This window comes from Schistocerca serialis, chromosome 4 (genome assembly GCF_023864345.2).
Source record: "Schistocerca serialis cubense isolate TAMUIC-IGC-003099 chromosome 4, iqSchSeri2.2, whole genome shotgun sequence".
In the NCBI taxonomy this organism is placed as follows: Eukaryota; Metazoa; Arthropoda; class Insecta; order Orthoptera; family Acrididae; genus Schistocerca; species Schistocerca serialis.
This window is the reverse complement of record NC_064641.1, coordinates 274,038,799-274,060,528: the sequence shown is the minus strand read 5'-3', so window position 1 is coordinate 274,060,528 and position 21,730 is coordinate 274,038,799. Positions and strand designations below refer to the sequence as shown.

Sequence of the window (21,730 nt, the reverse complement as noted above, 5' to 3'; positions counted from 1 at the left end):
GGGGCAAGCAACCGATTCGAACGTTATAAGCTCATATCAAATGGTTCAAATGGCTCTGAGCACTATGGGACTTAACATCTATGGTCATCAGTCCCCTAGTACTTAGAACTACTTAAACCTAACAAACCTAAGGACATCACACAACACCCAGTCATCACGAGGCAGAGAAAATCCCTGACCGCACCGGAAATAGAATCCGGGAACCCGTGAGTGGGAAGCGAGAACGCTACCGCACGACAAGTTCATATCGCTGTGATGCCTCTGACAATGATATGCAGTACCGGTACTATTGATGGTACGATTGTAGGGTTTGCAACTTTCAGATATGTCACTATGGATATAAAGAAGAAACTAATTTTCCTGTGAATACGGGATTTAAAATGCATACCTTAAGAGCTATAAACACTTGTTCATCTTCATTGCTGTGAAACATACTCCTTCTACTGAGAAAAAACGCTCATATCTCTTTAAGTATGCATTTTAGAGGGCAGGTTTAGTGGATATTTTTCTTGTTTTGGTCTATAATACAACCTCCGAAAGTTGCCTGTTCTACGACATTAGCAACAACAGTACCGATACACTTATTCCACTGTCAGATGGATCAGAACGATTTTCGCCTGTAACTTTCGACTCGGTCGTTTCCGGACTAGGTTCCCTTACCTCAAACTGACGCATTTGCCCTTTTCGATCATCCCCGAAAGTTCGTACCATCGTAACATCGTCATGGAATCACCCTTTATAAAGGAGAATTTTATGAAGTCTGACGACATTAGTATGAGTTAGTCTTTGTCATCAGTAGCAACTCATAAATATTTTGTTACCGCACACCTTCCATATGGTGACAATAACCGCTTGGCATCATCAGATGAACTTCCTAAACGATACACTGAAAGCCTAAAGCTATGATGATATGTCAAAAACTAGAGCTTCCAAGCGAATTATTTTTGATTATGCTAATATAAACGTCGAGGAACAGCTTCTCATTCTGTTAGGTTACTTTTAGTTTCTAGAGTTACTGACTGCATAAGCGTAATTGTTTGGAAAATACTATAAAAACCATATTTTTCAGTCAGAACATAACAGAGGCATCTGATTACCTTCACACTGTGGAAGTCTATGAAGTGACGTCTCGCTGTGGCAAAAATGATATAGGCAAAAGTGGAATGACAGTAAAAGAACGTACTAACTGGAATAAATACCACATGCGATTAAAAAGTAGTGTGATATCTACTGTAGCGGAATATCAGGACAACCGCTGCCAAGACATAAGTTTCAAACAAAGTACGAGTGCTAGCCGAAGAAAGCAATATTTATAGAAGGAAAAAATTCAGAGAAGAAGTTGAGTTTTCTAAGAACGAGTGTAATTTCAGCAGAGAAGAGGACTTTAGGATTCCAGCTTGTTTCCTGCTATTAGGTGTGGTGTCACCGCCAGACACCACACTTGCTAGGTGGTAGCTTAAATCGGCCGCGGTCCATGTAGTACATGTCGGACCCGCGTGTCGCCACTGTGATCGCAGACCTAGCGCCACCACCAAGGCAGGTCTCGTGATACGAGAGAGGACTCGCCCCAGTTGTACGAGAACCTAGCTACCGACCAGATGTATGAAGCCTTTCTCTCTCATTAGCCGAGAGACAGAATAGCCATCCGCTAAGTTAATGGCTACGAACTAGCAAGGCGCCATTTGTATCAGTGCCTATAGCTTACGAGTATTCAAGAGAGATGTATTCCAAGGACTAATAAAAAGATAAGTAATAAGCATCTAAATACTTTTCTTCTTATTCATTTATAAGTTCTCATGTTCCAGACTTCACGCCCGTCTGCTTTAGCCGTGCGTGCCCTATCAGCTACAGCATTAGTCTAGAGTTCATTTTCAGCCATCTCCACTTCACGGTGTCGGCCCAGCTACCGACACAACATTTATTGGCGACGAGCAAAAGAGTTTGTATTACTTCGTTTGCAACATTGGCGACGATTTAAAGTGTTCTGATTGCTTACATTTAATTGTGTCATGGCTTCGCCACATTCTCCAGATGTACTGTCCGAATTTTATCGCTTGCAGAATCAGCAGACGCAGGCGTTACTGGATGCCCTTGGACAGCTCGTCCAGGGTCAACGTACCATTCAAACCGATGCGGCCGCCGCCGCTTCTTCGCTACCGCTGCCACTAAACGCTGTTGCACCTCCCTTTCGACCATACGTGGCAGCCGATGAGACCTGGCACGAGTGGTCGCGCCAGTTCAACTTTCACCTCGCTGCCTACAGAATTCAAGGTAAAGAGCGGCAGCCGTTTTTGCTTTCTTGTGTCGGTGTGTCCACATACCGTGTGATAGTGAAATTGTTTCCCCGACGCGACGTAGCAACTCTGTCCTACGAGGAAATTTTGTCTGCATTAGATGCCTATTTCAAAGAAACAGTTAATGTGGTTGCAAAACGGTATACGTTCTTTCGTACAAAACGTACGGCCGGTCAAACTAATAGGGAGTGGGTAGCAACATTGCAAGGACTTACTAGGGACTGTGCCTTTGAATGTGACTGTGGTCTTTCTTATTCAGATACAATGGTGCGTGATGCAATTGCACAGAACGTTTCTGATGTTCGCATACGGGAGCAAATTTTGAAACTAGTTAATCCCTCCCTTCAACAAGTGATAGACATATTGGATAGACAGGACACACTTGACTGTGCTCAGGAATCTTTTGAAACTTCGCCAGCCGTGTGTAACATTAACCGGCCCGCTGGACGCGCTGCGCGGCCCGGTAACCGGGCCTTGCGCACGTCGACACAGCGACCGCCGCGTGCTAAGCCAGGTGTGCCGCGCCAGCACACAAATGCAGTGAAATCATGCCCGCGGTGTGCTACTAGACATTCGCGTGAACATTGCCCGTCACGCCAAGCTATTTGCTTTTTCTGCAATAAGAAAGGACATGTTCAAAGTGTTTGCCAGAAAAAGCTCAGATCAGACAATCACAATCATTCCAGGCCCTTTGCTTCGCGCCGGAATCGAACCAAGGACACTCAGGCTCGTGGACCTTCGCCTATGGACATTCATGTCGTTAATTCCGCTTCGTCCAGTGACACTTTCTCTAACAGTAACTGTGTTCGTCCCACAAAAACTGTGCGTCGACGTCGCCGGAAATCACGTCAATTAGCAAGTGATTCTGTACCAGTGTCTGTTCCCATTGCACAAAACAGTCGCTTTTGTCGTCAGCAGAACAATAAACTTTTTGTGGACTTAGACTTTGAAGGCAAAGTGATACCATTCCAGCTCGATACAGGAGCTGCAGTTTCATTGCTCAATCACGACACGTACAAACAACTGGGCAAACCTCCGTTGCGTTCCGCAAATGTTAAGCTAACTACATATTCCGGACAGACACTTCCTGTGTTAGGACAGTGCAGCCTTCTTGCAACATACAAGGGACAAACAAAACTTGTGTCATTTTACGTTCTTCGTTCTTCTTCTGCAGTGAACTTGTTTGGGCTAGACTTGTTTCAGTTGTTTAACATGTCTATTGTAAATCAGGTCCTATCGGTGAATCAGACTGTGCCTACAGACGGTGTTTCTCGGCTGTGTGACGAATTTGCAGACATTTTTGCACCGGGCTTAGGTTGCGCTAAAAACTATGAAGCACATTTAGAACTGAAGGTAAACGCGCAACCGAAATTTTTCAGGGCGCGCAATGTTCCCCACGCATTGCGTGATGAGGTCGCAAGAACGTTACACGATCTCGAATCACAGGGTGTAATTGAACGTGTGCAAGCTTCTCTCTGGGCCTCACCCTTAGTAATTTTGCCAAAACCTTCCGGAAAATTGAGACTTTGCGTGGACTTCAAGGCCACAGTGAATCCACAGCTAGTGACTGCTACTTTTCCTTTGCCCCGCCCGGAAGATCTTTTTGCTAAACTGTGCCCGGGAAAATATTTTTCAAAGTTGGACCTAGCCGATGCGTACTTGCAAATACCGGTGGACGACGAATCCCAGCGCGTATTGGTGGTTAACACGCATCTTGGATTGTACCGCTTCAAAAGGCTGCCATTCGGGTGTGCATCCGCCCCTGCCTTGTTTCAGCAATATTTACAAACTATTTGTGCGTCGGTCCCTACTGCAGCAAACTATCTGGACGATATAGTGATCTCCGGACAGACAGAAGAAGATCATCTTGCGAACTTACGAACATTATTTCAGGTCTTGCGGCAAAATGGTCTTCGCTTGAGGAAGGACAAATGTGTGTTTTTTGCTCGTGACTTACCATACCTGGGACATGTCATTAATGCCCAAGGCATACATCCGAGTCCAGAGCACCTCCGTGCCATACAAGAATTGCCTTCCCCTCAAAATGTGAAACAGCTACAGAGTGTGTTGGGTAAAATTAATTATTATCATCGCTTTCTGCGCAATGCCTCTTCTATTTCAGCTCCGCTTCATCGCTTACGCCGTAAAGGTGTTCCGTTCGTCTGGACGACGGAATGTGAACGCGCCTTTCGCCAGTTGAAATCGGCGTTGCTTTCTAATACTTGCCTTACGCCATTCGATCCCCAGAAACCCCTTTTGTTGATGGTAGATGCATCGGATTTCGGGATCGGTGCTGTGCTTGCGCACAAAGTTGGCTCGTATGATCGCCCTATTGCCTTTGCGTCCAAATTGCTCTCGTCTGCGCAAAGAAATTATTCACAGATAGAGAAAGAAGCTTTGGCTCTCGTGTTTGGTGTTACTAAGTTCCATGATTTCTTGTATGGTCGTCACTTTACCATCATCACAGACCACAAACCTTTGACAGCGCTTTTTCATCCGACCAAGCCTGTACCTCCACGTACAGCGCAGAAATTCATTCGCTGGTCTATTTTCCTCTCGCAGTACCGCTACGATATCTTGTATCGGTCCACTGCTAAGCACGGAAACGCCGATGCGTTGTCCCGTTTGCCTGTTGCTGAGGATAAAGCATTCGATTCTTCCGAACTTGCTTGCATGTTCATTGATTCGGAAACCGATGAAGTGGTCGACTCGTTTCCGATTGATTTTCGTCGTGTCGCTACAGCCACAGCTGCTGACCCTGTCCTTGCTACTGTTTTACGTTTTGTTGCTACGCAATGGCCTTTGTCAAAGTCTCGGATCGAGGATCCGTTGGTTCGCCGATTTTTTGCTCACAAGGAGAGACTTTTTGTTCGACGTGGTGTTTTGTTGTTGCGTTCTGATAATGATCAGTCCAGAGTCGTGGTCCCACGTTCGTTACAGTCCTCTGTTTTACGGCTTCTTCACCAAGGACATTGGGGTATAGTGCGAACGAAACAACTTGCTCGTCAGCACTGTACTTGGTTCGGAATCGATGCTGCGATTACGCATATGTCTTCTTCGTGCCCGGCGTGTGCCGAACAACAGTCCGCACCGCCGCGGAAAGTCTTTGCGTGGCCAAAAGCCACTTCCCCTTGGCAACGCTTGCACATTGATTTTGCTGGTCCATTCTGGAATGCTCGATGGTTGGTTCTGGTCGACGCCTTCAGTAATTTTCCTTTTGTTGTCCGGATGTCTTCCACGACGTCCTCCGCCACCATCCAAGCGTTGTCTGCTATCTTTTGCATTGAAGGTCTTCCGCAGACTATTGTTTCCGACAATGGCACACAATTCATGTCCGCAGAATTTCAGTCATTCTGCCAGGCCAATGGTATTCAACATCTGACATCCGCGCCGTTTTCGCCTCAGTCCAACGGTGCCGCTGAACGATTGGTCCGGACTTTCAAGTCACAGATGTTGCAATTGAAAGAGTCGCATTCTCGGGAGGACGCATTGTTGCTCTTTTTGTCTTCGTATCGCTCTCAGCCCCGAGATGGTCGCTCGCCGGCTGAGTTGCTCCACGGTCGTCCTCATCGCACCTTGATGTCTTTGCTGCATCCGCCGCATCAGGTTCCTGTGCAGCGGCAGACTCCTGCTTTTGCTCCAGGCGACGTTGTATTTTATCGCAACTATCGAGGTTCACGGCGTTGGCTCGCAGGGCGCATTCTTCGCTGCCTCGGCCGCGCGATGTATTTGGTTTTGGGGGCCTCTGGTGAGGTGCGTCGGCATCTCAATCAGCTGCGCCTCTGTCGTCGCACGGGTTCTGCCGCTCCCCGTCTGCTTTCAGCGACGGTGCCGTTCGGTCAGCGCCCTGGGGACCCATCTACTGGCTCGCCTCATCCCCAGGTGTTACCGACGATGCCTTCCATTTTGCCCGATGGCGACGCGCCGCCGCCGCCGCAGCAGCAGCAGCCGCCGCCGCCGCCGCCGCTTGTTCTCCCGCCGGCGCCGCCCGCATTCGACGCTTCGTTGCAGCCGCCAAGCGCCTCCCAGGGTCACGCGCCGCCGATCGCTTCCCGTGACCAGCTGTCCTCCGCCATGGAACTCCCGCCCGCTCCGGACCACATGACGTCATCGCGCGTCGGCTACCCCGACGCAATGGAAATCGACCCTTCGGTCCCTCCTGTCTCATTACGGGCGCATACACCGCATGTTGACGTGCACCCTGGACTAGTTTTTCAGGCGTTTCCTAGCTCCCCTCGGACCGAATGGCCGGGTGCGGGTGGCACAGCCTCGCCTGTTGTTAGGCTCCCCACCTCATCGCATACGTCAACATGTGGTCCTCCCCACGGCGGGCGGAAGCCTTATCTCACGACCGTTCGCCGATTTGCGGGGGAGGAATGTGGTGTCACCGCCAGACACCACACTTGCTAGGTGGTAGCTTAAATCGGCCGCGGTCCATGTAGTACATGTCGGACCCGCGTGTCGCCACTGTGATCGCAGACCTAGCGCCACCACCAAGGCAGGTCTCGTGATACGAGAGAGGACTCGCCCCAGTTGTACGAGAACCTAGCTACCGACCAGATGTATGAAGCCTTTCTCTCTCATTAGCCGAGAGACAGAATAGCCATCCGCTAAGTTAATGGCTACGAACTAGCAAGGCGCCATTTGTATCAGTGCCTATAGCTTACGAGTATTCAAGAGAGATGTATTCCAAGGACTAATAAAAAGATAAGTAATAAGCATCTAAATACTTTTCTTCTTATTCATTTATAAGTTCTCATGTTCCAGACTTCACGCCCGTCTGCTTTAGCCGTGCGTGCCCTATCGGCTACAGCGTTAGTCTAGAGTTCATTTTCAGCCATCTCCACTTCACGGTGTCGGCCCAGCTACCGACACAACATTAGGGACTAACGCTTCGTGAAGAGTACAACTACCAGGAAGTAATCGCTACAGCAGGACAACAATATTTTGACATATATTCCATCTCTCGGCCCTCTGCCTGTTTCGCTACCTATTCAATGATGATGGCCCAGCTTTAGTAGCTGGAAGAATTTCACCCAATAAAACCACTTCTTCAGAACAAGCGCAGGAAAACTCGCTTTTATAAGTGAACACGACACTGGACTTTGACAGCACTCAACTAACAGGGAATATCAGAAGCTCCTGAAAAAAGTCCCATCATGGAGGGGTCTGAACGTCGATTACATAAGGTGAAACCGAAAAGGAAGATGGCACTGTGTTACAACCTAGAAGATTTAATCTTCAGCACTACTGATTTCAAATGGTTCAAATGGCTCTGAGCACTATGGGACTCAACTGCTGAGGTCATTAGTCCCCTAGAACTTAGAACTAGTTAAACCTAACTAACCTAAGGACATCACAAACATCCATGCCCGAGGCAGGATTCGAACCTGCGACCGTAGGGGTCTTGGGGTTCCAGACTGCAGCGCCTTTAACCGCACGGCCACTTCGGCCGGCTACTACTGATTTGATTAACCAAAAGCAGAGAAGAGGACTGGGGCTCAAGTCAGTCGTCGGCTGCGGAAGTCTATGCCGTTCACTTGTCTCCGTAGACCCCTGCTAGGAATGGGTTCGTGTCGCCGGACATTCCAGTCGGCGGTGATACATTGAAGCGCCAAAGAAACCGAGATAGGCATGCGTATTCAAATACAGAGATATGTAAACAGGAAGGATATGGTGCTGCGATCGGAAACGCCTATATAAGACAATAAGTGTCTGGCGCAGTTGTTAGATCGGTTACTGCTGCTACAATGACAGTTTATGAAGATTAAAGTGAGTCTGAATGTGGTGTTATAGTCGGCGCACGAGCGCTGGGACACTTCATCTCCGAATAGCGATGAAGTGGAGATTTTTCCGTACGACAATTTCACGAGTGTACGGCCAATATCAGGAACCCGGTAAAACATCAAAGCTCTGACATCGCTGCGGCAGGAAGAAAGATCCTGCAAAAACGGGACCAATGACAACGAAAGAGAATAGTTCAACGTGACAGAAATGCAACCCTTCCGCGGATTGCTGCAGATTTCAATGCTGGGCCATCAGGAACTGTCAGCGTGCGAACCATTCAACGAAACTCCATTGATATGGGCTTTCGGAGCCGAAGGCCCACTCGTGTACCCTCGACGACTGCGTGACACAAAGCTTCACGCCTTGCCTAGACCTGTCAACACCGACATGGAACTGTTGATGACTGCAACCATGTTGCCTGGTCGGACGAGTCTCGTTTCAAATCATATCGAGCGGATGGATGTGTACGAGTGTGGAGACAACCTCATGAATCCATGGACGCTGCATGTCAGTAGGGGACTGTTCAAGTTGATGGAGACTCTGTAATGGTATGGGCCGTGTTCAGTTTGTGTGATATGGGACCCCTGATACGCCTAGCTACAGTTCTGCCAGGTGTAATGTACGTAAGCATCCTGTCTGACACCTGCATCCATTCATGTCCATTGTGCATTCCAATTGACTTGGGCAATTCCAGCAGGACAATGCGACACCCCAAACATCCGAAATTGCCACAGAGTGTCTCCAGGAACACTCTTCTGAATTTAAACACTTCCGCTGTCCACCGAACTCTCCATACATGAACATTATTGAGCATATATGTGATGCCTTGCAGCGAGCTGTTCAGAAGGGATCTCCAACCCCTCGTACTGTTCCGGATTTATGAACAGCCCTGCAGGGTTCATTACGTCAGTTCCTTCCAGCACTACTTTAGACATTAGTCGAGTCCATGCCACGTCGTGTTACGGCACTTCTGGTTGCTCGCGGGAGCCCTACACGATATTATTCAGGTGTACCAGTTTCTTTGGCTCTTCAGTGTACGACTCGCAGTGGACTGTAGATCGTCCCATATATCTCTGGGATGGCGGTTTAAACATGTGATAACATTATCTCTGTGACGCTTAGATCGATCTTACACAATGCTAACAAATCCGAATTCTTGTGTAACTTCCGGTATGCCATGGTGCACGCGTTGCTCCGATAACCATCCCTCTTTCGAAGTCCGTAAATTCGCTACGTGCTTCCGTGTGTACAACACACGTGTCGCTAACAAGCTGCTCAGATACCGTGCCCACATACGTCTCATACTCCGCATCTGACAGCAACATTCAGTCGTCATACACGGCACGTCTTCAAATGAAACTATCACTCCCTTCACTTCTGGTCATAGTTCATTAGAACGGTAAACGACATGGAAATTTTGCTCCACAGGATAAGGATAAAATATTTTTTTTAGCAACTATAATCGTAATATAGCACCGTACCTCATTTTGTAGGCGGCGGAAGGTGAAGTGCGTTACTCGGACGTGGAGTTCAGCTATCCAACTCGGCCCGACTCCTTGATCCTGAGGGGCCTGGACCTAATTGTGAAGCCCGGTCAGACCGTGGCGTTGGTGGGTCCGTCTGGCTGCGGCAAGTCAACCTGCGTACAACTTCTGGAGAGGTTCTACGACGCCACCTCTGGTACTGTGGTGAGTACTAAACGGTAAATGGTATTTTAAAAGAATCTGGTGACTGCATCATCACTTAGAGATAACGAGACGACAGGGAGAGAAGAGCAGAATTATTACATGTTGTCCTAACGTGGAATAAGGAGAGAGAGATTATAAACTTACGCCTATGATGAGATCATTACAGATGGAGGGCAGACCTGGATTGGGGTGGCATGGGGATGAAAATTTTTGAGAGTTGTGGAAAGTTATGGAAAAATTTAAATCAGGATGACAGGCCAAGAGTTTAAACAGGTCTTTTCGAATACCAGTACAGTAGTTCAGCCTCGCTCCATAGTTTGTCACAGACGTCATCCGAGACAGAACGTAGAAGTAGAGAAGGGAGCAACGATGGTCTAGTTAATGGTAATACTGAACTTGTTCAGTGAACATGTCTACACAGTTATTTATGTGAGAGGAAAGCATCTGTTGTGCAACAGAACGGATAAGTAAAAACACATATTACACTGTATAATTTCTAAATTATACCGCAGATACCTGGATGTGATGCAGCAAGTGGGTGATTCTTATTAACATTTGAAAACCTCCAAAGCGATGTTGAAGGCACTGAGAGAAGTAATGTAATGTAAGACACTTGGGGCAACAGATGTCAGCAAATGCCACAAAAGTGGAGGAGAACTGTTGATCATGAGACGTCAACAGATGACATACCTATACCTAGCTGCACGTGTAGCGGTTGAGCCTACCGGTCTGCCATACCTGATTATCCCAACACCAGTCACGTATTCAGGTCGGAATCGTTTGGGACCCAGGCGCGCGACTTTAGTGTGTGGAGCTCTGGATTCGATCTTCCGTCTGGCAGGAAGTATTTTTTTTTTTTATTTCGTTAGACAGTTAAGTGTTTAAATTGAGGTAAGATGTATAATTTTACTAACTGGTTTACTGGAAAGTACTGTACAACAAAAAACTACCGTATTGCGTCACAAGTAAATAACTATTAGGTGCCGAACTGCGACGTTACCAGTAAATTATCTACATTTTCCTTACTTAATAATGCCTGCAAACAAAAACAGGAAGGGATAAAAGGAAAGAAAAACAAATTAAGTCGGTTTTTTCTCGGTTACAGCGAGGATAGTAATTTTCAAACTCCTACGTTTACAACATGTCATATTTACAACAGGTGCTCGAAATTTGCAACGTTTGCTCGAGTGCATGTATTGCATAACTCAATAATCCCGTCACTCCCAAGCCCAAGTGCAGCACGAATGACGAGGTACGTCATCCTGTGACGTCACATGTTCAACATATCTCTCCAGTTTCCGGATATTTCCCGACGTCTGCAGCCCCATGTGGATCATATTAAATTACTAGTCTCAGCGTCATCTACGTTACTTTGGGAGTTCCTAAACGTAAGAAGTAACACCTCGTTTCTAGATATCGAAATGAAGTTTTTGGGGAATGATAGTACGTTAAGGAATACGAATTTTTATTAAGTGATAAAGAGCCTTAATTCTCGTATCGATCGAGATATTGAAGGAAATACGATTTTTTAAAAATAGAATGATGTACTTCTTTTTAAAGCTTCAGAAAACGAGTACAGTGATGTAATGCTTGTTGATTTCGAGGTCGAAAATCTTCAAAAAAGAATCCGAAAAATAGTCTACAATTTAAAGGCAGGTCCGCTAGAATTGGTTACTGTGTTGTAAAATCGCTGACAGTACGCTACGTTGTTGTATCAAGCCTTTCAATTGTTTTTCTGCACTGCAAAACTGCCAGGAAACGTCCCGTCTACTGGCAGGTCATTTTTGCTTCAACATTTTTGCATGCAGAAATATACATCAATGAGGAGAAGTAAGACGTGGTACTTTCATGCGGCCGTCAAACAAATGTTGTAGAAATGACGCGGTAGTACAGACTACAGGGATGTCTAACCTGATCGTCGCTGTCCTTCGCGCCAGGCACTTGCACGAGTTATTAGCTAACTAGTGACGACAGGGAGCTTCAACGTCAGACGACGGGGAAGAAGACTGCAGCTGACAGAGAATATCCGTCCAGAAGCTCTCCCCTCTACGCCTCTTATCCGTCAGCATGGTGGCACAGGAAATGTAGGTTCAGCCAGACGAGTGTCATTCGTACCTTGAATCGACATTAATTCCACCCTTATCATCTGTCACTACGTCAGACAACTGGAGAACGTGGTTTCGAACGTCGTATAGAATTTTGTCGGTTTGTAGAGCCTGCGAACTGACTCTACGTTTTCCCATCGCGTGCTCTTTACCGACGTAGTAACGTCTACGAACCTCGGTACTGTAAATTTACGTAACATGCACTGCTGGGCAGCTGAAAATCCTCGATGGTAACACCAACAACCATGCAGCGTAAACGTATGGTGCGGCATCACGGGAAATTCCACTGTGGGAACATACTCCATCCCAGAGTGTTAAATGAAATGCTTATGCACAATTTCTTAGGAACATTCTACCTGTTTTTCATGAAGAGATACCACTGGATAAGCGACTGTATATATGGTTCCAACACGACGGCTATCCAGATCAAGCTTACAGTGTTGCCACGCAAGTAATGAATGAAAAGTTTACTGACCGTTTGGTAGGATGGATCGCTGGAGTGCAATGGCTGGCCAAGACCCCGTCATTTGTCTCCTCTAGATTCTTTCCTATGGGGAGCCCCATCTACTCCAGACGATATGCGCCGTCAAGTTGCCACAGTTGTTTGTGGAGACAACCCTCGGCGGCACTTTGCCATTTAAACCCTCCCTGCTGCTGCTTACTTATCACAGCCGAAACAGAAATGCAGGTCATTTATTCTTCACGAAGAATAAACGATACTCCAGGATTGACAGTACCTGCCTTGGCCCGCGTAGTTTGCAACCGCCATGGAATAGCGTTGCTCAGTCGCCGCTATAGCTCATTTTCTATTATCGCTGTTAATATGTATCGGTAAACCAGTATCACACTAGTCTAATTTGAAACCGCTCTGTTGAATGGGCATGTAAAATTCCGCATAAAAATCATTTTGTTTGTAACAGGAAACAAACCGATTCTTGCCGTCGACTCTGGGCGTGACATGCAAGATGTGATGAACAGTATTGGTGTGGGATGAGTCCAGCTGCATATTGTAAAGATGAAACTGCAAATATCTGCCGAAACATCAGAGAAATTGCGCTTGGTGACTCTTAAGACGGGCTCCTGATACATGTAAAGTGTTTGTGGTTGAAATTGACAATACCTGCAAAACTATCCACCGCCAATCAATGGTTTTTATGTGTGGTGCTATCCTTGGTCTCCCAGTTGTGTACTATAGATGTGCGATTGTGGTTGTTGCTGTTGTGGACCCATGAATGCTTGAAGTGGTCGCTTCCACATCGAGCTGGCCAGCAGGACATCTTCTGCCTCTTCCGCATCAAGATCTTCTTCCTATAACATAATTCAGTTTCTACGAATTTCTCGAATGTTAACGAAAGTTTTCTAATCTTGTGCAATACTTTCGAATGTTGAAGAACCTTCTCTAATCTTGTAGAATAGAATGTGGAAGCGATATATAGCTTATTGAACTACACACTGATAAAATCTTCTTAGTCGATGAGTTGTGCTACGTAGTAAAGACAGAGGAGCAACTCATCGAAAAAGTGTATCCGCTTGAAGAGAAACTACGCAAATAAAGGATGAGTGTGTGAGCGAGGAGTTTTAGCAACACAGAGTGATGTAGTTCAAGAGAGGAATTAGTGGATATAGAATATGACACCATGAAAAACGAAACATTTAAATACATCGATACAACAGTAAACAAAGACGATGTTGTAAACTTTCGAGCTCAGATTTCCGGTAAAATGAGTGTACAATTAGACTGTCAATCAGACATAATGGGGAACATTCCAGTGTTGCAGAGTGAGTTTAAAGGAATCGTTGGTCTCGGACGGACAACTGTTTGTAGCGTGTTCGTGTGCTGGATACACGCAAAAATTATTCGTCGTAACACACGGAAGTAAAATACCAAATTTAATTTCTACTAATACACTTTGAATAAGGCGCTACACAAACGAGTTGGTTAGTTACGCATTATTCCCAATCAGCAACCAAATGAGAAAAAAAGGGGAAACGAATGTGGTCCTTCTCAGCTAGTATAGACTACGTATAAAAATCAATAGGAGCACAACTGTGTCATACTAAACATATTTCTGTTTTTGATTTCAGCCCACTATGAGACTTTTTTGCTATGCACTTCCGGACAGCATTAATTATATTCATCTAGTCTCTGTACTTAACTATTTCATGCGAGCCACTTCATTTTACCGACTAACCACTTTTACGAGATGTAGATTCCTCTTTTATAGACACAGCGTTCATCACAATTTCTTTGGCAAATTTTTGTACCAAAATAGCATTCCTCCTGTTCTTGTTCTTAAGAAATTATGTTAACATTATTCTCTACAGTAAAATTCCATAATAATGCACTGTTACTTTCTCTTCATAAAGAGACATTGCCTTGCTTCTAAGACACTTTGTGTGCTTCATTACACCTGATGCCTACTGATGGTTATTTATTTCTGCTTGGAGAAAGTATCTGCTTCGTCATCTGGGACTTTAAACAGAATGACGCATATTCTAAAGTCTTAATTTACATCTCTCTTTTCTAGCGTTTATTCTGTCGTAAGAGGCTGCAATTTTCATAGTTTTCTGAATTTATCTATTTTTGCTACCGGATGCCCTACTGTTTCTATATTAACCTAACAAATGTAAGTTGCGTGTGCGTTCTGTGTGTCAATCGCGTATACTTTGTCCTGTCTGTTTTGTTTTATAGTTCGTGTGTTGTATTTTTTGAGTTAGAGATTGAGGATCAGCCTACTATTCGTCTGAACGACTGTGGAAAACGGTCTGAAAATAAACTCAAGATGGTGACTGCACATGACCAATAGTCTTTAATCCGGGTGATGTTTACATCACTGTTACGTAAGCTACCGTATTCCGCATTATGTGTTCAGCTATATCGAGATACTTTTAACTGACTAAGATGATTTTGTATCTACAGGCTCTCGATGACCGTGATGTGTCCAAAGTCAAAATGTCTTCCCTGCGATCGCGGCTGGGGCTGGTGCAGCAAGAACCTGTCCTCTTCGACAGGACAATCGGCGAGAACATCGCATATGGTGACAACAGCCGCGACGTACCCATGGATGACATCATTGAAATGGCTAAGAAAGCAAACATCCACAATTTTATAAAGACTTTACCTAAGGTATTAAAATGGAAGCCATCAATACTTAGTTCATTCTAACTTAGGAAAATAACTACGGTCAAAAAGTCGTCCTTTTCTTGTCAGGGCGACATTTCTTAAAATAAGTAAAATTCACAATTACAGGGTTACAACACACTTGCGGGAGACAAAGGAGCTCAACTCAGTGGGGGCCAGAAACAGCGAGTGGCAATTGCAAGGGCCTTACTTCGCAATCCCAGTGTCCTTATACTGGATGAAGCAACGTCGGCACTGGACTCGGATAATGAAAAGGTAACTGGTCACTGAACGTTAAACGGCGATGAATAATATATGGCTAGAAATGGTGATCGTAATTCCATTAACAATGTGTATCTTTAACCTTGATACAGAAGCAATATTCCGTTCATTTCAACCGAAAAGCGAAATTCTATAAGGAACGCTTTTGCTTCTAAATTCCTTGTTTTTTAGTGTCTGTTTCCTATGACGACGAACTGTTAGAAATTTCACCAGGTGACTCTTCTGTCACACGAGCAGCCTTATAGTGTGTTCAGAATTAATATAACCCTAATTTTCCACCACTAATGTCGGCGGGCATTAACCGCTATCTCCAATTTCTTCACTAAATTTTTTTCTAGCAGTAGCAAGGAATATAGCATTACACGAAACGTCACTCATTCAGGTAAAACGTGACATACATTTTCAAAGTGTCACACTGTTAAGTTGCTGAAGTGAGACCTTTGTTAACGCAGCAGAAATTTGCAGGCTTTTGTGACAGGTGATCGTTTTATGACTTCAATAGAAACGAGAAGCAATGAAATTTTGAACAGATTTTACTGTGTAGGAAATTTGTGGTAAGTTCCTATGGGACCAAACTGTTGAGGTCATCGGTCCCTACGCTTACACATTGCTTAATCTAAACTGACTTACGCTAAGGACAACATACACACCCATGACCGAGGGAGGACTCGAACCTCCGACAGGGAGAGCAGGGCGAACCGTGGCAAGGCGCCTTGGACCACACGGCTACCCCGCGTGGCTTCTAGTGCATCCTTAAACTCTCATATCCATTTGATAAGTTCATTACAGACGAAAATTAGATGAAAGTAATTCCATAGACATGCCTGTCAATACACATTCTGGAGGAAAGGTACTCCAATTAAAACTGTTTTAACATGAATCCCAAACATAAAACTATTTCTTATATATGGTACATTTTATGCTTTTTACAGATTGTACAAGAGGCACTCAATAAGGCGAAAGAAGGACGAACTTGCGTTACAATCGCGCACAGGTTGTCAACAGTTCAAGATGCAGATGCTATATGTGTCATCAGTAATGGAAAAGTTGCTGAGATGGGAAGTCATGCAGATCTTCTAGCAAAGCGTGGCATCTACTACAAACTTCAGTGTATGCAGCCTACTTAACAACCTTTACAAACATCGTTCATTGATTCCTAAGTGAATCTCTCTCTATGCAGCGCTCAAAATGCTCCAAGTTTCGATGTTTCGGTGTGTCCCAACCTCAGGATCGTTGACGTATAACTGCGTTTGTTGGAATATGTCACCTCGTAATATTTATTCCAGAGTAACTTCCATGTACAGTGTGGATTACAAAATTTTATTGTTATTTTGTCGCCATGTGCATTCTTTGTGATTAATAAAATTATATGTGATATTTGTTTGGAATATTTTAATGTTGTTGTGTATTGGTCGGCTCTTACCTGTATCAGTTTACTAGCGGCCTGTTACACGTGAAAATTATTGTCACTTGTAAGCGATAGCAGGAAAGCATGATTTCAATACAATACTTGAGTCAGTTGTGAAGCACAATGGTTATAATTTCATACGCAGACAGGCGGGACAAGTAAAAAGTTTTCAGCACAGTAGCGATCATTTTTTTAATCCGTTGATACGTGTTTCAAAATACTGAAATTCATGTTTGACATTGCTAAATGTAACAGATTATTTTGTGTAAGGCTCTTCAAAGTAATATTATTGTGCTTCTTTGAAACTGATTATCTAGGTAATGTAGAGGAGAGAGTAATGTATCTTAGGACACTTCCGCCTCTAGCCAGTTCTATAACAGAAGTTTAATATATTTTCTCATTTTATTTGTAAATAATGGTATTCGCTTTATATGTTCCTTGTGATTTTCCTGAAAGTACTTCGAAAAATGCAAAAATACCTAGGAACAATTATGCTATTGAAACTTGTCTAGAAAATCTCGCCAATTGTATATTTAGTCGTCTATGTGTTACATTATACCTCCACTACAGAACGATAATCCGAAAGTGATTCAAATTAAGCAGAAGTACTCGTATTTGAAGCGGTAGGGGGCTGGTAGGGTGAGTAGTACAGTGTTGGGCAGTAAAAGCATATGAAATTTTAACAACAGTTTACTAACATTAAGAGTCACCAAAGGAACAAATAATAAAAACTCCATGTGGAATCCCCTACATAAGACAATTCTAAAACAAGAAAGTAATCTAGAAAGACAGTAATTGTTCTTTAAGCCCCACATACAATCAGATGCTGAATAAGAGCTTCCACACCTCACAGCAATATTTAAAAAATTACAGAATTCCAAAATTTTAGAAATAACCAAGTCCTTCTGGCAAGTGAATACATACTTCTTTCTCGTTTTTTAGAAACAAAGACGGTATTTACGGCTCATGGCAAAGTATAAGTTTACAGAAACCGAGGTGACTCAAAATTGTACTTAACATACACAGAATGTCAGACTGAAGGCCCACTGAGGATAAGAAAAATAATTTTAAGTCAGTATTCGCCGACAACGTTCAGTCAGAAGTTAAAGACTGAAAACCACTTCAGGACACTAACATCAAAAATTTATTTTAGTTCCTGTAACCAAAAGGAACTGCCAACAATGGCCACCACCCCATGAACCATGGACCTTGCCGTTGGTGGGGAGGATTGTGTGCCTCAGCGATACAGATAGCCGTACCGTAGGTGCAACCACAACGGAGAGGTATCTGTTGAGAGGCCAGACAAACGTGTGGTTCCTGAAGAGGAGCAGCAGCCTTTTCAGTAGTTGCAAGGGCAACAGTCTGAATGATTGACTGATCTGGCCTTGTAACAATAACCAAAACGGCCTTGCTGTGCTGGTACTGCGAACGGCTAAAAGCAAGGGGAAACTACAGCCGTAATTTTTCCCGAGGACATGCAGCTTTACTGTATGATTAAATGATGATGGCGTCCTCTTGGGTAAAATATTCCGGAGGTAAAATAGTCCCCCATTCGGATCTCCGGGCGGGGACTACTCAAGAGGATGTCGTTATCAGGAGAAAGAATACTGGCGTTCTACGGATCGGAGCGTGGAATGTCAGATCACTTAATCGGGTAGGTAGGTAAGAAAATTTAAAAAGGGAAATGGATAGGTTAAAGATAAATATAGTAGGAATTAGTGAAGTTCGGTGGCAGGAGGAACAAGACTTTTGGTCAAGTGAATACAGGGTTATAAATACAAAATCAAACAGGGGTAATGCAGGAGTAGGTTTAATAATGAATAGGAAAATAGGAATGCGGGTAAGCTACTACAAACAGCATAGTGAACGCATTATTGTGGCCAAGATAGATACGAAGCCCACACCTACTACAGTAGTACAAGTTTATATGCCAACTAGCTCTGCAGATGACGAAGAAATTAAAGAAATGTATGATGAAATAAAAGAAATTATACAGATTGTGAAGGGAGACGAAAATTTAATAGTCATGGGTGACTGGAATTCGAGTGTAGGAAAAGGGAGAGAAGGAAACATAGTAGGTGAATATGGATTGGGGAAAAGAAATGAAAGATGAAGCCGTCTGGTAGAATTTTGCACAGAGCACAACATAATCGTAGCTAACACTTGGTTTAAGAAACATGAAAGAAGGTTGTATACATGGAAGAACCCTGGAGATACTAAAAGGTATCAGATAGATTATATAATGGTCAGACAGAGATTTAGGAACCAGGTTTTAAATTGTAAGACATTTCCAGGGGCAGATGTGGACTCTGACCACAATCTGTTGGTTATGACCTGTAGATTAAAACTGAAGAAACTGCAAAAAGGTGGGAATTTAAGGAGATGGGACCTGGATAAACTGAAAGAACCAGAGGTTGTACAGAGTTGCAGGAAGAGCATAAGGGAACAATTGACAGGAATGGGGGAAAGAAATACAGTAGAAGAAGAATGGGTAGCTTTGAGGGATGAAGTAGCGAAGGCAGCAGAGGATCAAGTAGGTAAAAAGACGAGGGCTAGTAGAAATCCTTGGGTAACAGAAGAAATATTGAATTTAACTGATGAAAGGAGAAAATATAAAAATGCAGTAAATGAAGCAGGCAAAAAGGAATACAAACGTCTCAAAACTGAAGTCGACAGGAAGTGCAAAATGGCTAAGCAGGGATGGCTAGAGGACAAATGTAAGGATGTAGAGGCCTATCTCACTAGGGGTAAGATAGATACTGCCTACAGGAAAATTAAAGTGACCTTTGGAGATAAGAGAACGACTTGTATGAATATCAAGAGCTCAGATGGAAACCCAGTTCTAAGCAAAGAAGGGAAAGCAGAAAGGTGGAAGGAGTATATAGAGGGTCTATACAAGGGCGATGTACTTGAGGACAATATTATGGAAATGGAAGAGGATGTAGATGAAGATGAAATGTGAGATATGATACTGCGTGAAGAGTTTGACAGAGCACTGGAAGACCTGAGTCGAAACAAGGCCCCCGGAGTAGACAACATTCCATTGGAACTACTGACGGCCTTGGGAGAGCCAGTCCTGACAAAACTCTACCATCTGGTGAGCAAGATGTATGAAACAGGCGAAATACCCACAGACTTCAAGAAGAATATAATAATTCCAATCCCAAAGAAAGCAGGTGTTGAAAGATGTGAAAATTACCGAACTATCAGTTTAATAAGTCACAGCTGCAAAATACTAACACGAATTCTTTATAGACGAATGGAAAAACTAGTATAAGCCAACCTCGGGGAAGATCAGTTTGGATTCCGTAGAAACACTGGAACACGTGAGGCAATACTGACCTTACGACTTATCTTTGAAGAAAGATTAAGGAAAGGCAAACCTACGTTTCTAGCATTTGTAGACTTAGAGAAAGCTTTTGACAATGTTGACTCGAATACTCTCTTTCAAATTCTAAAGGTGGCAGGGGTAAAATACAGGGAGCGAAAGGCTATTTACAATTTGTAAAGAAACCAGATGGCAGTTATAAGAGTCGAGGGACATGAAAGGGAAGCAGTGGTTGGGAAGGGAGTAAGACAGGGTTGTAGCCTCTCCCCGATGTTGTTCAATCTGTATATTGAGCAAGCAGTAAAGGAAACGAAAGAAAAATTCGGAGTAGGTATTAAAATTCATGGAGAAGAAATAAAAACTTTGAGGTTCGCCGATGACATTGTAATTCTGTCAGAGACAGCAAAAGACTTGGAAGAGCAGTTGAATGGAATGGACAGTGTCTTGAAAGGAGGATATAAGATGAACATCAACAAAAGCAAAACAAGGATAATGGAATGTAGTCTAATTAAGTCGGGTGATGCTGAGGGAATTAGATTAGGAAATGAGACACTGAAGGTAGTAAAGGAGTTTTGCTATATGGGGATCAAAATAACTAACGATGGTCGAAGTAGAAAGGATATAAAATGTAGACTGGCAATGGCAAGGAAAGCGTTTCTGAAGAACAGAAATTTGTTAACATCGAGTATAGATTTAAGTGTCAGGAAGTCATTTCTGAAAGTATTTGTATGGAGTGTAGCCATGTATGGAAGTGAAACATGGACGATAAATAGTTTGGACAAGAAGAGAATGGAAGCTTCGAAATGTGGTGCTACAGAAGAATGCTGAAGATTAGATGGGTAGATCACATAACTAATGAGGAAGTATTGAATAGGATTGGGGAGAAGAGAAGTTTGTGGCACAACTTCACCAGAAGAAGGGATCGGTTGGTAGGACATCCTGAGGCATCAAGGGATCACCAATTTAGTATTGGAGGGCAGCGTGGAGGGTAAAAATCGTAGAGGGAGACCAAGAGATGAATACACTAAGCAGATTCAGAAGGATGTAGGTTGCAGTAGGTACTGGGAGATGAAAAAGCTTGCACAGGATAGAGTAGCATGGAGAGCTGCATCAAACCAGTCTCAGGACTGAAGACCACAACAACAACAACAACAATGGCCACGTGCAAGTATGTTTAGGACAAGCACCTTAGAGCAGTAATAAAGGGATAGCAAATACATGCTGTTAATGGGATCTTACAACCTGGATATTTAAGTAAAATACGTTCTGGCTCCAAATTAATATATACTATAACATGCCTTTTGCCAATAAGAAAATCAAAATTTTTAAAAGTGAAAAGAATTTATCGATTTATATATATAATTATATTAACTAAGTTCATTATAAACCGTTAGAAACGATTTATTGATTTTTATTTGCGAAGTTGTCAGTGTTTATTTGAGAAACAGTATTCTTCCATCAGTTTTAAAAAATTCTATAGGCTTTTGTATTGGTCTCATGTTGTCGAACAAGATGTAAAAATATCTGCACTCAGTAGTGTATAGCCCCCCACCCCATCTCACCCCCAAAAAAGTCGTAGCTCTCCTCACTAAATAATGCCTTACTGAATGCTTCTGTCATTCCCTGAAAAATGTGACTGAGTGGAGAAGTGCTGTTTCGGAAGTAAATCATTCACATGTAGGCAGAAGATGGGCTAGTTGCACTCGGCAAAAAACAG

General features: G+C 43.8%; 1 protein-coding gene across 1 annotated transcript in view; it reads left to right on the top strand.

Annotated features, from left to right (window-relative positions):
• The window catches only part of LOC126474391 (ATP-dependent translocase ABCB1-like), a 194,693-nt gene extending 173,286 nt beyond the window's left edge, over positions 1-21,407 (top strand). The window contains exons 19-23 of the mRNA XM_050101859.1: positions 9,575-9,769; positions 14,795-15,001; positions 15,125-15,271; positions 16,210-16,385; positions 21,269-21,407. Of these exons, the coding sequence (XP_049957816.1) occupies positions 9,575-9,769; positions 14,795-15,001; positions 15,125-15,271; positions 16,210-16,385; positions 21,269-21,407 (864 nt within the window). The remainder of the gene's footprint in view (positions 1-9,574; positions 9,770-14,794; positions 15,002-15,124; positions 15,272-16,209; positions 16,386-21,268) is intronic.
• Positions 21,408-21,730: the final 323 nt, after the last annotated feature.